This window comes from Poromitra crassiceps, assembly GCF_964638095.1.
Source record: "Poromitra crassiceps genome assembly, chromosome: 2".
Taxonomy (NCBI): domain Eukaryota; kingdom Metazoa; phylum Chordata; class Actinopteri; order Beryciformes; family Melamphaidae; genus Poromitra; species Poromitra crassiceps.
The window spans coordinates 10981387-10997758 of NC_139624.1; the positions used below are offsets into that span (position 1 = coordinate 10981387).

General features: G+C 45.7%; 2 protein-coding genes across 2 annotated transcripts in view; one reads left to right on the forward strand and one right to left on the reverse strand.

Moving 5' to 3' along the window:
• The window catches only part of LOC310798302 (NACHT, LRR and PYD domains-containing protein 3-like), a gene marked incomplete at its 5' end in the record, with an annotated part of 621920 nt that overhangs the window by 153110 nt on the left and 452438 nt on the right, over positions 1-16372 (forward strand). The window lies entirely within an intron of this gene.
• The window catches only part of LOC310791018 (sodium channel protein type 5 subunit alpha-like), a gene marked incomplete at both ends in the record, with an annotated part of 128805 nt that overhangs the window by 38001 nt on the left and 74432 nt on the right, over positions 1-16372 (reverse strand). The window contains one exon of the mRNA XM_083652734.1: positions 10000-10063. Coding sequence (XP_083508860.1) covers positions 10000-10063 — 64 coding nt within the window. The remainder of the gene's footprint in view (positions 1-9999; positions 10064-16372) is intronic.

Sequence of the window (16372 nt, forward strand, 5' to 3'; positions counted from 1 at the left end):
ATGTTTTCAATGTGGTTGAGTTATTGATCAGGGCAGCTTTTAACATAATGTTTTAACCATTTGTAACGGGGGAGGGGGTCTGTGAGAGCTTTACAGCACACGCACACACACACACACACACACACACACACACACACACACATGCACACACACACACAGAGTTAGAAATGCATTGACCTGGCCACCACTAGCAGCGAAAGCTAGGCTACACAAACACAAACACACAGACACATTGTAGGAAGTGCATTTGCAGCATTCTATTATAACTCGGAGGTGGGTAAATTCCCACTTGCTACTGTACCAGGAAACATCTAATGAAACGGCCACGTCAACTGGAAGTTCCCACTCGCAAACTCGCTTGTGATTTCTCCGTTCCTAGTTGCTCCCAGCTGGTCATTTGACGTAATTTTAGCATGGCCACCGACATCGTATTCACCTTATGTAGAAGAGACAGTCTGGATTGACAGACTAACAGGAAGTGTAAACACAATCAGAACCAGAAGGATTGCTATAGGCTAATTTAATGGAACTCTCTCTCTCTCACACGCGCACGCACACACTTTGCACGCACACTCGCATACGTGCACACACACACACACACACACACACACACACACACACACACACACAGAGCTGGAGTGCATGGACATGAATGCTATGCTAATAGCTTGATGAATATGTGGCTGTATGGAGTGTATTCCAGGAAAGTGAGGGCCCTGGGCGGCTCGCTGGGCCCATATTTCTGGCTGACTGCTGTGATGACAGCAGAGGCTTTCTGAGACGGAGCTGCAGGTCAATGACCATTAATGCCACATCTCCACATTTTCCATTTGAGATGCCTACAGTATTTCCCCCTCACATTCTGAGCGTGGAAAAAAGGTTATTTCGGCTGTTGTTTTTTGAATGGAAAGCAGCTGAAAACAATAGAGACACAAGCCAGGAGAGAGTGTCAGAAATTAATGTGAGGTTTTCTTGGTAAATAAATATGGCAGCATTATAGCACTCCTGACTTTGCGATGTTTGGCCATGTCAAATGTTGACATGGCCAGAATTAATTTGTGAAATTGAATTCGTCGATCTCTGTGTGCATGCTACTGTAGCTTTTGGCTAGCAAGCACCCACTGTTACACAGTCAGGGGTGCTAATAGTGCCATTTTTATTTCTTTTTTTTTTTATAATATTTATTTTTGAGCAGGGAGCATTGGCATTACAGTACAGTAACCAGTGTAATTTTCTTTCTTTTTTTTCACATTGAAACATCACAACCAACACCTCTACCCTCCTTTGCTTTGCCATTTTTATTTCTACCAAGAAAAGCTCAAATTAATTTCTGGCTCGTGTATCTATTGTTTCCAATGCTAAGAAGCTGCTTTCCAATATGACCTGAAAAACCACGGAAGAAATCACCTGTTTTCACCTGCTGGTAATGTGAGTGAAAAGACAACCTGTTCAAATTGAAAAAGTGCAGGCATGGCTTTATTTCATGGCCATGTCAATGTTGACAAGACCAGAATAAATTGTTGAAATTGAAATTAGTCAACTTTGTCCTGAAGTTTTGTGTGTGTGTGTGTGTGTGTGTGTGTGTGTGCTATGGTTTTACTGTGCCTTTGGGTATTCAATGTTGGAACTTATATATGACCTCGGTTGAGCACCACAAACAAAATAGTGTGAAGGAGCATCTTTTCCCAGATCTAACTGGTATCTAAAATGAATTTGAGATTTCCTTGGCTATTAAAAATGACTTGTTCATACCTGGGAACATTGGGCTATAAAAAAAGAGGGAGATTTTCTGGGGCATCGGTGAATGGCCTATACCCTCAACGTACCCCCGCCCCCATAACCCTACACCACAAATTAATACATGGATGTGAAGTAAATTACCTTTAATTACTCTTAAATTCATAGCGCACAGTAAAATGAATAATGATACAATAAAACCATACAAAATGTACAAAACATGTGATCAAAGTTCAGCATCTAAACACGCACACAAAAAATATCAAGTGCAAACATTGTGTCAGTGAAAATGGAATATTCATGTTGAACGATGCATCGATGCACGCAGAGACCCGGACTTCCGCCATGACACTACTGGAGTCACAGGATTTCCTCTGACTTGTGGTTCAGACCCTCTGCCGTTGGAAGCGTGCTGACGGAAGACGTTGGGTCCGACCATGTGAGACTAGCCATAAGCTAATGGTGTCTAAACTAGCCATAAGCTAATGGTGTCTAAACTAGCCATAAGCTAATGGTGTCTAAACTAGCCATAAGCGAATGGTGTCTAAACTAGCCATAAGCTAATGGTGTCTAAAATTAATTAGATTTTTTTTGTAGGCTAATCGAAAACAACTTGTACAGCAGGCACGTCCCGCTGAAAACAAGGGAAAATTTAGCAACACGCTAAAAGTGTTTGTAAAGGACTTAAAGCTTTCAATTGTAACTGAGAGTAGCTGGGTTTCCATCCAAAGGTATCGCAACTTTTAATCGAATTTTCAGAAAGTCGGCAAAAGAACATGCAATATTATGCATGTTTCCACCCACTACCGTTATGCGTAATATCAGGAATGGCGAAGAGGAGGTTCAATTAATTGACGTGATTAAAACATGGCCAGACGCCAGTCAAACCCTCATTCTCTGAATAAATGTGAGGTAAAGAGAAAACATCCCAGCTTGATATTCAGACTGAAGTGGATCAAATCATGATGGAAGCTTGGTGACGGAGAGCGCACTGCTGTCTGCCTCTGCTAACAGGTGCGTCGTGTTAACAGGTGTTACATGTGCGTGCCGTGGTCTCGCTATGAAAAACATCACATATGGATTTCACGGTTCTTGATTATACAGAGGTACGTCAAATGTATTACCAGACGCCACTCTTCAATTCGGCATATATATATAATCCACTGAGATGTTACTGTAAGTGAATAAAATGTCAATTCTGGATGTGAGTCGCCTGAAATCCAGCTGCCTTCCTCCGTTAAAACTGCATGTTTTTTAATGGAGTTTGGTTAGCTGTTGCCCTGCATTTATCGCATTGCCTTTTATCGATACACCCCACTTTTCCACCTCCCTCAAGTGTGAACATTTGTTTGTGATATTTGTGATATATCAAATTTTCTGGTGTTTCCACTCAGGATTTTAATGCACAATTTTACATTTCGCATAAAAACAGGTGGATGGAAACCCAACTAGAGTGTTAGTGTGTTTTTCACTGATATTGTAGCAGGGCTACACTATTCAGAAGCAAACAGTGATGTTGAGGAGCATTTTTTGTATTTAAAACTAAAAAGCTTTCTAATAATGGGACAAATTAGTCAGAAAATAGAGACAACCACACTTCATTGAAAACATCAGCCATAAACATACGGGTGCTTTGAGTTGCTTGTGGTACCCGATGATTGTACGTAGAATTCAAAAAAGAACTTAAACTGGAAAATTATCTGCTGTATGTAAACCAGAGGCATAGACATGCAATCTGTAACTTCAGGGTTAATAACACCAGAATCCCCAAGGTTGTTGGTAGATATAAAGGACTGCATAGAAGTATGAGGATCTGTAACCTCTGTAATGACAACTGTGTGGGAGACGAGTATCATGTTTTGTTTGAATGCAAGAATGTAATTATTTTGAATTTCAGACAGTTATATTTACCTAGATATTATTTAACTCGTCCATCTATGTTTAAACTGATTTTGCTACTACAATCAGACAGACAAAAAGTCATGTGTAAATTAGGTGCTTTTTTGAAGAATGTCCTGCCTTTGTTCAAATGACATATGCACTAGCCATGCCGTGTGCCATTGTATATTGTTTTTGTATGTTTTGTTTGTGCTCCATACCATGTGATCATGGTCAATGAGTCACATTAAATAAATAAATGAAATGAAATGAAATGAAAGAACTTGTATTGTTTAGTGCTGCTGCACACGGCCCTCCTCACACAGCTGAAACAGCTGTCCGCTCGCTGCCCTCTGGCTCTGATCTGCCTCGTATCACTTCCTCTCCACACACAACAACTTCCTCCCTCTGACCTCACAGGTCACATGGCGTCTGCTAATGAGCTCCTGCAACGAGAGTCACTCACCACGGCCTCTAATTAGCATCCCTAACGAGCCGCTGGCGTGCGTGTGCCTGGCGTGTCATAGGCATGTCAGCAAAACACTGACATGTTGGACTGGATGAGTGGGTCACGCAGAGGAGGATGTAAACACATGGAACACGCATGTACTCACGTTTGCATGCTTAGATGTGTGCAAATGAACATAGGCCTGCAAGAACACACACACACACACACACACACACACACACACAAAGCAAACAGATATTTTGCCTTTTAAAGGTCGCATCCTACAGAAACTTTTAAGATGTTCCTCTATTTAGACTGTATACAATTATGATCAAAGATGTTTAATGAATATATTGTTAAAATCACATTTTGTTTGAGTGTTTAAATAAGTTATTGCATTTTTGAAACTCCAGATTTCTTCCCCATTCAGCTTCACTTTATTAAGGCTTTATTGGGACATCAGGTTTTACTCACTTTATTATTTATTTATGTATTTATTTATTTGTTTATTTATGTGTGATTGATTGATTGATTGATTGATTGATTGATTGATTGATTGATTTTTTTCCATCAGCAAATTAATCAGATGAAAGTGAATAGTCATCAGGAATGTTTTCCTCACTCTACCTTCATCCTGGAGAGTGTACCAGGCTATAATAGTCCTGACACGTTCCGTTCTCACTTGCATGGAGACATTTAATGCCTCCATTCAAAAATCTGTCCATTTAATGTCTAATGCCTTCCTTGTTTGCAACAATACAGTACAATGATACATGCCCGACAGAACAAAAAAGACATTTTGCAAATAGTGGAGATACTGAAGCTTTACTGGATGGTCTGTCACTCGCAGGCTGTTTGGTGGACGGTGTGAAGATAGATTTTATTACAGTAAAAGGAAGTGCTGCTTGGCAAATCACCGGACCATATTTCAAATAAAAATGTGGTCCCCTCCTATATGCTACCGCAGCTCATTTCTCCTTTTTTTGACTCGGAACTTCCTAGTAATTGGTCCGAAAGTCCAAACCATCACCACCTATTCAACCTCTTTTCATCTGACCAAGGCTGACCAAGGCTGTTTGGTCCGGGGAAGGTTTCACACTCATTTTGGTTCAGATCAAACTAAAAAGTCAGAAAGTCCGGACCAAACAAGACAGGTATAAAGCGCACCCCCCGTTCCCAACAACACACAGATGGATGCAGACGAATTAAGCGCACACCACAACCCGCATACTATTTTTTTCTCTCTTGTACCCTTCCGTTTTCCTCTTCCCCCTCTCCTCATCTGCTTGTCTCCTCTCATTTCTTCTATGGCTTCTTTCTCACTCTCCTCCTCTCCCTGTTTTCCTCCTGCCCCCTGCTCTCCTCCTGTCTCTTCTAATAGATCTCTCCATCTGCCAATACTTCTCCCAAACTTCCTCTCCTCTCTGCTCTCCTTCTCTCTCCCTCCTCATCCGACTCTCCCTGAAGCCGTTCGCAGTCCATCTCTTTTGCTAAGCTAGCTCTCAATTAGCTTTCTCAATTAGCTCTCTGTTAATTCGCCTGCTAGCTATGTTTTTGCATATTTAGCTGGGGACACCTCGGCATTCCGAAATGTCGGCACTCCGACAAAATTGAGATCTGTCTCGCCATTGCGAAAGAACCCTAACCCGGGGGACCGGCTGGAGCTAACCTCTCCCAGCCCCCACGCCTAAGCCTAACCTCCCCCAGACCCTAACCCTAAACCTAACCTCTCCCACCCCCCACGCCTAAGCCTAACCTCCCCCAGAACCTAACCCTAAACCTAACCTCTCGGCGAAACATTTTTTGGAGATAAAAAGGGCCGCCTCTCCGAAAGCATAGAAGTCAATGATCGGAATGCCGTCACTTCGGAATGGCGAGATGACCCCTATTTAGATCTAGCTTCAGGCTAACTGAGGCTAGTCCATGAGGATGCCCCCCCTCACTCACACACACACACACACACACACACACACACACACACACACACACACACACACACACACACACACACACAGAACTGTCATAGTTGTGTCATCAGTGTGTCAGTGTTGCTCTCAGCACAGACAGTCAGTACAGATGCTAGTCTGTTCTGACAGCTCACACTGCTGTACAGGCAAGAGAGGAGACACACGCATCAACACAGAAAGACAAGACGGAGACCAACTAGAGAGCAGACTCTCAGCAACATAGCTGATGTTCTTCCTCAAGGTTCAGACTGCTTCTCTCCATTGCCACCAATGTTAAGAAGCAACCGGCTCCTCCGACTCTGCGACTCTCACAAAAATACGTGTGATGAACACAACCTCTTAACAGCATTTCCACGTGGTGGACACAATTCATGCATTTGATTTGTGACACTCAGTCAGCAAGACTTTCAAACTAATGTGTTTCAATTGGAAATATCTTTCAGCACATTTCCGGCTGTTAAGAACTTGGATAAGGTTATTATAGTGTTTGGTCATGGTTAACACATTGAGTGCCAAGGACGTCTGTGCACGTCCTAAAAAAAAGTAACGTTCAGTGCCAAGGACGTCTGTGCACGTCCTAAAATCATAATTCATATTATTCCATAATTCTGCTGTTTAAGGTCGTACCCAGCCAGTGAGCATGAATCCCTTCAAGGGATCACACGGCGCCACCTTAAACATCGACACAGGAGCTGCGCCACCCACCTCAGATCCTTTACTTTGTACAGGAGACAGCAGGGAAAGACGTGATCAAAGAGGAAACCGATGCATGCTTCAGCCAGAGCCGTATAGATTGCTCTGTCTGCAGCGGACAGTGGGCTCGGCTGCATCCGCGCTCACAACTGAGCTCTTATGCTTCTATCTATCTCCACACGATTCCCTGCCAGAAAGCCAGCATCCGAAGCCGAACGGCCAAGCCTTTTCGTTCAGTCGCGTTTGGCATTTCCTTGATGCGCGCTGGGATTCGTCCGGGGCAAAAACGGAGTCTGTGAGAAAACAAACTCTGTGCGTGTGGGGAGGAGCCCGCAGCTCAGAGGTGGAGAGGGGGGGCGGGGAGAGGGGGGGGGGGGGGGCACGCAGGCTGCACAGAAACCACACCACGCCACCACATCAGAAAACACCAGCCAGAGTCAGTGAATGTGCTCGAAATTAGAGTGCAAAAGGTATTCATAAAAGTGACTATATCTTGGAAAGTAAAAAAAAACGACAGAAAACCCTTGAAAGTACACTTTTTTCAGAGGCTGTCCTTTCATAATGGAACTGTCTAGAAACAAAATTTCTTCTTTGGAAGAAGCAGGAGTGTTCAATGTTTCATTAAAGTCCAGCCCTGTCAATATAGCCCTAATAGAAAAAATTCTATAGCTGTTTTCAACTGAATGGAAGTGAATCTGGCACAGGCTGCAGACAATTTTACTGAAGCGCTGTGGCACTCAATGTGTTAAATGAGAAAAAATGCAAATGTGGCTTTGGGTTGAAATGTACTTTGGAAATGCTGGGAATCGAACCCCGGTCGTCCATCCCCCACCCGGCCCACAACGCCCTTACTGGCCACTGTTTTATGTCAATGTTTCCACTTCCTGAGTCCAGACTGACAGAAGAAAGACGTGTTGTAGGAATGGAATATACTTCCATCAGTTTGTGTTAAGCAACTCAAATCAATCACTGAGCCTCCCCTGAAACTGTTTGAGTCGCCTGGGGAGGCCCACAGCTCCTCCTCCTGGGGAGGCCCAGCTCCTCCTGGGGAGGCCCACAGCTCCTTTGGAAACCCCTGAGCTGGACCTTTTGATCGTTATAGTGTTCAGGTTCAGATTAGATTAGAGTAGAGTAAAACAGGGCAGACTAGGCTGTAGATTAGTTAGATTCCTTGTGTGCTAGTTAGTTCTGGTTAATGGCTATGGAGTAGTCACATTGTCTGAGCTGTTGCTTGTTTGGCCTGGCCGCTCTGCTGCCGGTTCTAATGTGCCGCTGCTACCTCGCCCGCTACTGCCCCGGCCACTGCAGCGGGATGGTCAGATGGATTGAGTAGCGGCTGTATGTCCTAGTGCTAAATGTCAGACTCATTGTTTGTTGTCTATTCAGTGGCTCATATGGCCTGGTAATTATAATACATAACTTGATTGCTACATTTTACTTGATCCCTGTGACTATTTGTGACCGTATCGCCCAGCCCCATTATATCCTGTCTGTTCTGCTCTCTTTCCTTTTCCCCCTTCCCCTGCTCTCTTCCTACTTTTCTACCTCTCCATCTCCTTTCCCTGCTCTCTCCTCCCCCACTTTCTTTCCCCTTTCTCCCCTTCCCTCTGAGGCCATTTACACCTGGCGCTAACATGTGTTTTCTGTGATCAGATTGTGTTTTATCACTTGAAATGCCAGGTGTAAACACCCCCAAAACGCATTGAAGAAGGATTGCAATCTGATCGGCCAAACCACCTCCGGAGGTGGTCAGGGATGCATTGTGTACACATTGAACACAAGTGTAAATGCAATGTGTCCTCTCAATCTGGATACACCAACTTTAAGCGGATTGAGAGGACACCCATTTCTGCAATCAGATTGCAGAAAATGCATGTTAACGCCAGGTGTAAATGGAATCAGGCTGAATTGATAAAATACAATCTGATTGCAATCTGATGGCAGAAACCACATGTTAACGCCAGGTGTAAATGGCCTCTCTGTCTCTCTCTAACATAAGATTGTTAAACCATGTTATTATTATTATTACTCTTATTGTTATTGTTGTGTCAGCTAGATTTAGCTAGAGACATGCTCTGAGACATGCTTGTGAATTAGGGCTAGGCAAATAACCTTGACTTGATGAGGACAGAGGAGAACAGACCAAAAGGCTCCACTGTATTTTCAAATGAAAACAATACATCTCCACATGAGATCCAGGCACTCCATCTCTTATCACCACGTTTCACCAAGGACCATCTCCTATCAGGCCATCATCCACATGGAGAGGGATTTTAGAGCAGACCCTTAAGTCAACTTCGAGCATCACATATTCTATTGTTGACTTCCTCCTTTGTGAAAATGTGTCTAAAAAGCCTGGTGATGAACAGGTGGACTCACCCTGCGTCACTGCTGCTCCCACAGATTAAAATGTGTCTAAAAAGCCTGGTGATGAACAGGTGGACTCACCCTGTGTCTCTGCTGCTCCCACAGATTAAAATGTGTCTAAAAAGCCTGGTGATGAACAGGTGGACTCACCCTGCGTCTCTGCTGCTCCCACAGATTAAAATGTGTCTAAAAAGCCTGGTGATGAACAGGTGGACTCACCCTGTGTCTCTGCTGCTCCCACAGATTAACATGTGTCTAAAAAGCCTGGTGATGAACAGGTGGACTCACCCTGCGTCGCTGCTGCTCCCACAGATTAAAATGTGTCTAAAAAGCCTGGTGATGAACAGGTGGACTCACCCTGCGTCTCTGCTGCTCCCACAGATTAAAATGTGTCTAAAAAGCCTGGTGATGAACAGGTGGACTCACCCTGTGTCTCTGCTGCTCCCACAGATTAAAATGTGTCTAAAAAGCCTGGTGATGAACAGGTGGACTCACCCTGCGTCTCTGCTGCTCCCACAGATTAAAATGTGTCTAAAAAGCCTGGTGATGAACAGGTGGACTCACCCTGCGTCTCTGCTGCTCCCACAGATTAAAATGTGTCTAAAAAGCCTGGTGATGAACAGGTGGACTCACCCTGCGTCTCTGCTGCTCCCACAGATTAAAATGTGTCTAAAAAGCCTGGTGATGAACAGGTGGACTCACCCTGGGTCTCTGCTGCTCCCACAGATTAAAATGTGTCTAAAAAGCCTGGTGATGAACAGGTGGACTCACCCTGCGTCTCTGCTGCTCCCACAGATTAAAATGTGTCTAAAAAGCCTGGTGATGAACAGGTGGACTCACCCTGTGTCTCTGCTGCTCCCACAGATTAAAATGTGTCTAAAAAGCCTGGTGATGAACAGGTGGACTCACCCTGCGTCGCTGCTGCTCCCACAGATTAAGGCATCCTTGGCTCCCTCCACCTTGTAGTAGTTATCTTAAAAAGAAAGAAAATTCCGTTTTAGATGCCGTTCCTTAAACCAGTGTTTTTCAACCTATTTTGCTATAGCCACGGCACTTTTGACATTGGAAAAAATCCCATGGCACACCTCTCATGGCACACCTCTCATGGCACACCTCTCTCCAAAATGTTAGGAAATGAGACATAGTAGCATCAGAGCACATTGCTGTGACCTCAGCGGTTTTGCTTTCTTTTGACCCCGCTTGCAGTGGGCTCTGCTCTTCAAATATTCTAACATCTTTGTTCTTAGCGTTATCCCTTGTTCTAACCTGCATCTCTTTTCTCTTCTATACTTTGAAATCAACCGGGTCATTATTAGGCTACTAATCGCGCTACCGCCACCCACAGGCATAGGAGAGTAGCGCAACCATAGCGCTCAACAAGAGCCGTATGAAATCAATTTGCGCAACGAGATTACGTACAAAGTCAATGCAAACACGAGTAGATGTGATTTCGCCCGTTCGCTCCAGTTGAAAGATCTATACATTTCCGTCACTACTCATCCTCATGCTAGTAAACATTTACCTTTGTTTACTGCAATTGTTTGGAAGAAAGCTATATACTGTAAATAAATAAATAAATAAATAAATAAATAAATAAATAAATAAATAAATAAATAAATAAATAAATAAACAAACAAACAAACAAACAAACAAACAAACAAACAAACAAACAAACACTCATCTGATTTTGTACTGGCATGATGATAGAGTAATTTTATTTGATCTTTTGGGTAAACTATCCCTTTAAACGGGTTCAAATCGAACTGTGAGCAGACAGAATGATGGGAAATGTTTTGCCTCCAGCACATCCACCATTGATCAGCCAGGTTCTCTTCACGGCAGCCAATGGGACGAGCCAAAGCTTGGGCGCGATTAGCGGGGTTTCTCAGGTTTCACGGCAGCTCTTAGAGGTCGATACGGGGGCCTGCGGGGGACATTTGTTTGATGTGATGGATGGTAAAGCAAAGTGGAAATGAATAAATAGGAGGTGCAGGGCCAGACATGCCCCATTACTGTAAAGTCAGAATGGTCTCTTCTATTTTGGGACGATTCACTCTTTAAAGGCTAGTTCACACTAGGCGCTCCGAGCCCTCGGCTGTTTTTGGAGCCGTTTTTGGAGCGGGGAGCTCCTCCCCCGAGCACATCACCGACCAATCACACAGGTCTGATGGATATCTAGCCTGCTTGATATGTAGTCGTGTCGGGAGTGTGGTCAGGAGAGAAGAGCGTAGTGAGGCAGACACAGCCGGGCTGATGTGTGATGTCTGCAGCAGACTACAAACAAGTGGTCTGACTGAGGTCTTTCTCCAGGATTGGTACACCCACAACCAAAAAACAAATGTAAAAAGCATTTAAGTAGCTATGCAAATCGTATAATGTTTACTAAAATCATTGTATTATCCATTCGAAACCCAAATAATATTTGAGACAGATAATACAACCTGACGGCCCAGTGTGGTGGGGAAATAGGACATTTACGTGACAATAGTCGTGTTTCCATTACCCTCAGAAATGCGCAAAATCTAAATATCGCAATAGAAATTGGGTAATGGAAACACGTGAATTTCGAAAAACCTCCCAAATATCGCAAAAAAAATGTGCGCTCTCATGAGGTGGTTTTTCAGACGTGTCGATATAGCAGTTTATCGCAAAAGTGTAATGGAAACACATTTTCCGCATTTGCACGTCATGTGACCCATCTTCTCCTTTGGAAAAGGAGCGGAAAATAAGTTTGGTAAGTAAGGTTCGATAAGCTGTGGCAAAACCTCCGCAGCAAGTGGAAAACTTTGAAGCAACGCTACCTAGCAGAAAGACGAGTGTTGTGCAAAAGCGGAGCCGGGAAAAATAGATAATGTGTAATGGCAGAAATCGATCCATGGTGACAGGCTGCCTGTGTGCGCATTTGGCAGAGCGGCGAGATGAAGCACACACCGGTGCGGTGCTGCTGTCTGAAGTGAATACAGTAACTGTGAGTAATACATTACACACGTTTCAGGTGCAATGTTATAATTATAATACACAACATTCCGAGTATTGCACCATATCAGCCTTTTCCCCCCTCCTCCATCTCTAAATCGGACCAGTTCTAGGCTAGGCTACATTTTTTCCTCTGCCTGTCGCGCTCACTGCATTCACCGCAGCCAGCAACGTTGCCACTCATTTTATTTTGAATTGATAATCAGGCTTGTTTATATGCGTTGTAACTTCATGTTGTGATTTGCATTGACCATTGGTTGGATTTGAGCATGCAGGGTACGGGATATGGTCATATGGGGCAGATCCCCGTGCGTAATCACTGTGGCAGCTGGTGGTAACGGGGAATCGCGTTCAGGTGTGTGCGCCGTCAGACCAAACTCAACTTCAATGGAAACGCCTACAAGTCGCAATTGTACATTGTCGAAGTTGTAGAAATATCGCAATTATTTTGCGAAAAACTGTAATGGAAACACAGCTAGTAAAAGGCAGTATGTATTGCAGATATCTGGTAAGCCTTTGCTTGTTCTGTATTGTCTGCTAGAAGAGCTCATGTTAACCTGTAAGTTGGACAGAAAGTTTTGTTAGCAATTGTTGCAGGCTAATGGCTAACCTAACCGCAAGCTAGCGCAGTGAGTGAATGGGCGAGTAAGGTGGTGCAGCTGTGTAGCTTCAGCTGATACTGGCCTCTGATAGCGTTTTCTTTCTCCTCACACAGCAGCTTCAACGAACTGTTATAGTGAACAGCCAGGCTTCTCTGCCCTGCTTTAGCAGCTGTGACTGAGCCTGTTGCTGCTGTCAGGTTCACGCCATGTTGCCGTAAAGTGGTACCAGGCGAGTACCAGTACTGTAAATGAGTGTCAGTATCAGACCCAACACCAGTGTCGGTATCAGACCCAACACCAGTGTCAGTATCAGACCCAACACCAGCGTCAGTATCAGACCCAACACCAGTGTCAGTATCAGACCCAACACCAGTGTCAGTATCAGACCCAACACCAGCGTCGGTATCAGACCCAACACCAGCGTCGGTATCAGACCCAACACCAGCGTCAGTATCAGACCCAACACCAGTGTCAGTATCAGACCCAACACCAGTGTCAGTATCAGACCCAACACCAGTGTCAGTATCAGACCCAACACCAGCGTCAGTATCAGACCCAACAACACCAGTGTCAGTATCAGACCCAACACCAGTGTCAGTATCAGACCCAACACCAGCGTCGGTATCAGACCCAACACCAGCGTCAGTATCAGACCCAACACCAGTGTCAGTATCAGACCCAACACCAGTGTCGGTATCAGACCCAACACCAGTGTCGGTATCAGACCCAACACCAGTGTCGGTATCAGACCCAACACCAGCGTCGGTATCAGACCCAACACCAGCGTCGGTATCAGACCCAACACCAGCGTCGGTATCAGACCCAACACCAGCGTCGGTATCAGACCCAACACCAGTGTCTGTATCAGACCCAACACCAGTGTCAGTATCAGACCCAACACCAGTGTCAGTATCAGACCCAACACCAGTGTCAGTATCAGACCCAACACCAGCGTCGGTATCAGACCCAACACCAGTGTCGGTATCAGACCCAACACCAGTGTCAGTATCAGACCCAACACCAGCGTCGGTATCAGACCCAACACCAGTGTCGGTATCAGACCCAACACCAGCGTCGGTATCAGACCCAACACCAGCGTCGGTATCAGACCCAACACCAGCGTCAGTATCAGACCCAACAACACCAGTGTCAGTATCAGACCCAACACCAGTGTCAGTATCAGACCCAACACCAGCGTCGGTATCAGACCCAACACCAGTGTCGGTATCAGACCCAACACCAGTGTCAGTATCAGACCCAACACCAGTGTCAGTATCAGACCCAACAACACCAGTGTCAGTATCAGACCCAACACCAGTGTCTGTATCAGACCCAACACCAGTGTCTGTATCAGACCCAACACCAGTGTCTGTATCAGACCCAACAACACCAGTGTCAGTATCAGACCCAACACCAGTGTCTGTATCAGACCCAACAACACCAGTGTCAGTATCAGACCCAACACCAGTGTCTGTATCAGACCCAACACCAGCGTCGGTATCAGACCCAACACCAGTGTCGGTATCAGACCCAACACCAGTGTCAGTATCAGACCCAACACCAGTGTCGGTATCAGACCCAACACCAGTGTCGGTATCAGACCCAACACCAGCGTCGGTATCAGACCCAACACCAGGGTCGGTATCAGACCCAACACCAGTGTCTGTATCAGACCCAACACCAGTGTCAGTATCAGACCCAACACCAGTGTCTGTATCAGACCCAACACCAGTGTCTGTATCAGACCCAACACCAGTGTCTGTATCAGACCCAACACCAGTGTCTGTATCAGACCCAACACCAGCGTCGGTATCAGACCCAACACCAGTGTCTGTATCAGACCCAACACCAGCGTCTGTATCAGACCCAACACCAGTGTCTGTATCAGACCCAACAACACCAGTGTCAGTATCAGACCCAACACCAGTGTCTGTATCAGACCCAACAACACCAGTGTCAGTATCAGACCCAACACCAGTGTCTGTATCAGACCCAACACCAGTGTCTGTATCAGACCCAACACCAGTGTCAGTATCAGACCCAACACCAGTGTCGGTATCAGACCCAACACCAGCGTCAGTATCAGACCCAACACCAGTGTCAGTATCGTTCTATCATTTCATGCCTTTATAAATTGTTTCTTAACAAATATGAGTCTTTCTCGCAGCTTCCAACAGCTGAAAAGAGAACAAAACGTGATTCCTCCAAAAGTGCAGAGAAGCAAATCGCCTCTCACTTCAAAGAGGAAAAGGTGAGAATGTGTGTGTGTGTGTGTGTGTGTGTGTGCGTGTGTGTGTGTGTGTGTGTGTGCGTGCGTGCGTGTGTGCGTGCGCGTGTGTGTGTGCGTGTGTGTGTGCGTGTGTGTGTGTGTCCATGTCCTTTGCACTGTAAATTTGCTGATGAGTGTGATGAGTGTGTACTGTAGGTTAAAAGCGCTTTATAGACAAACAGACTTTACGCTATTCAAAATAGCCTGTAAGCCCCACCCCCCTCCACTTTTAAATAGTCATACAGAACAAACGGTGACGGGGCAGGACAGCAGGACCTCTAACAGCCCAAACACACCAGACGCCTATATGCTACGCTGAAGCTACGCTGAAGCAGACGCCTATATGCTACGCTGAAGCAACACACCAGACGCCTATATGCTACGCTGAAGCTACGCTGAAGCAGACGCCTATATGCTACGCTGAAGCAACGCACCAGACGCCTATATGCTACGCTGAAGCAACGCACCAGACGCCTATATGCTATGCTGAAGCAACGCACCAGACGCCTATATGCTACGCTGAAGCAATGCACCAGACGCCTATATGCTACGCTGAAGCAACGCACCAGACGCCTATATGCTACGCTGAAGCAACGCACCAGACGCCTATATGCTACGCTGAAGCAACGCACCAGACGCCTATATGCTACGCTGAAGCAACGCACCAGACGCCTATATGCTACGCTGAAGCAACACACCAGACGCCTATATGCTACGCTGAAGCAACGCACCAGACGCCTATATGCTACGCTGAAGCAACGCACCAGACGCCTATATGCTACGCTGAAGCAACGCACCAGACGCCTATATGCTACGCTGAAGCAACGCACCAGACGCCTATATGCTACGCTGAAGCAACACACCAGACGCCTATATGCTACGCTGAAGCAACGCACCAGACGCCTATATGCTACGCTGAAGCAACGCACCAGACGCCTATATGCTACGCTGAAGCAACGCACCAGACGCCTATATGCTACGCTGAAGCAACGCACCAGACGCCTATATGCTACGCTGAAGCAACGCACCAGACGCCTATATGCTACGCTGAAGCAACACACCAGACGCCTATATGCTACGCTAAAGCAACGCACCAGACGCCTATATGCTACGCTGAAGCAACACACCAGACGCCTATATGCTACGCTGAAGCAACGCACCAGACGCCTATATGCTACGCTGAAGCAACGCACCAGACGCCTATATGCTACGCTGAAGCAACGCACCAGACGCCTATATGCTACGCTGAAGCAACGCACCAGACGCCTATATGCTACGCTGAAGCAACGCACCAGACGCCTATATGCTACGCTGAAGCAACGCACCAGACGCCTATATGCTACGCTGAAGCAACGCACCAGACGCCTATATGCTACGCTGAAGCAACGCACCAGACGCCTATATGCTACGCTGAAGCAACGCACCAGACGCCTAT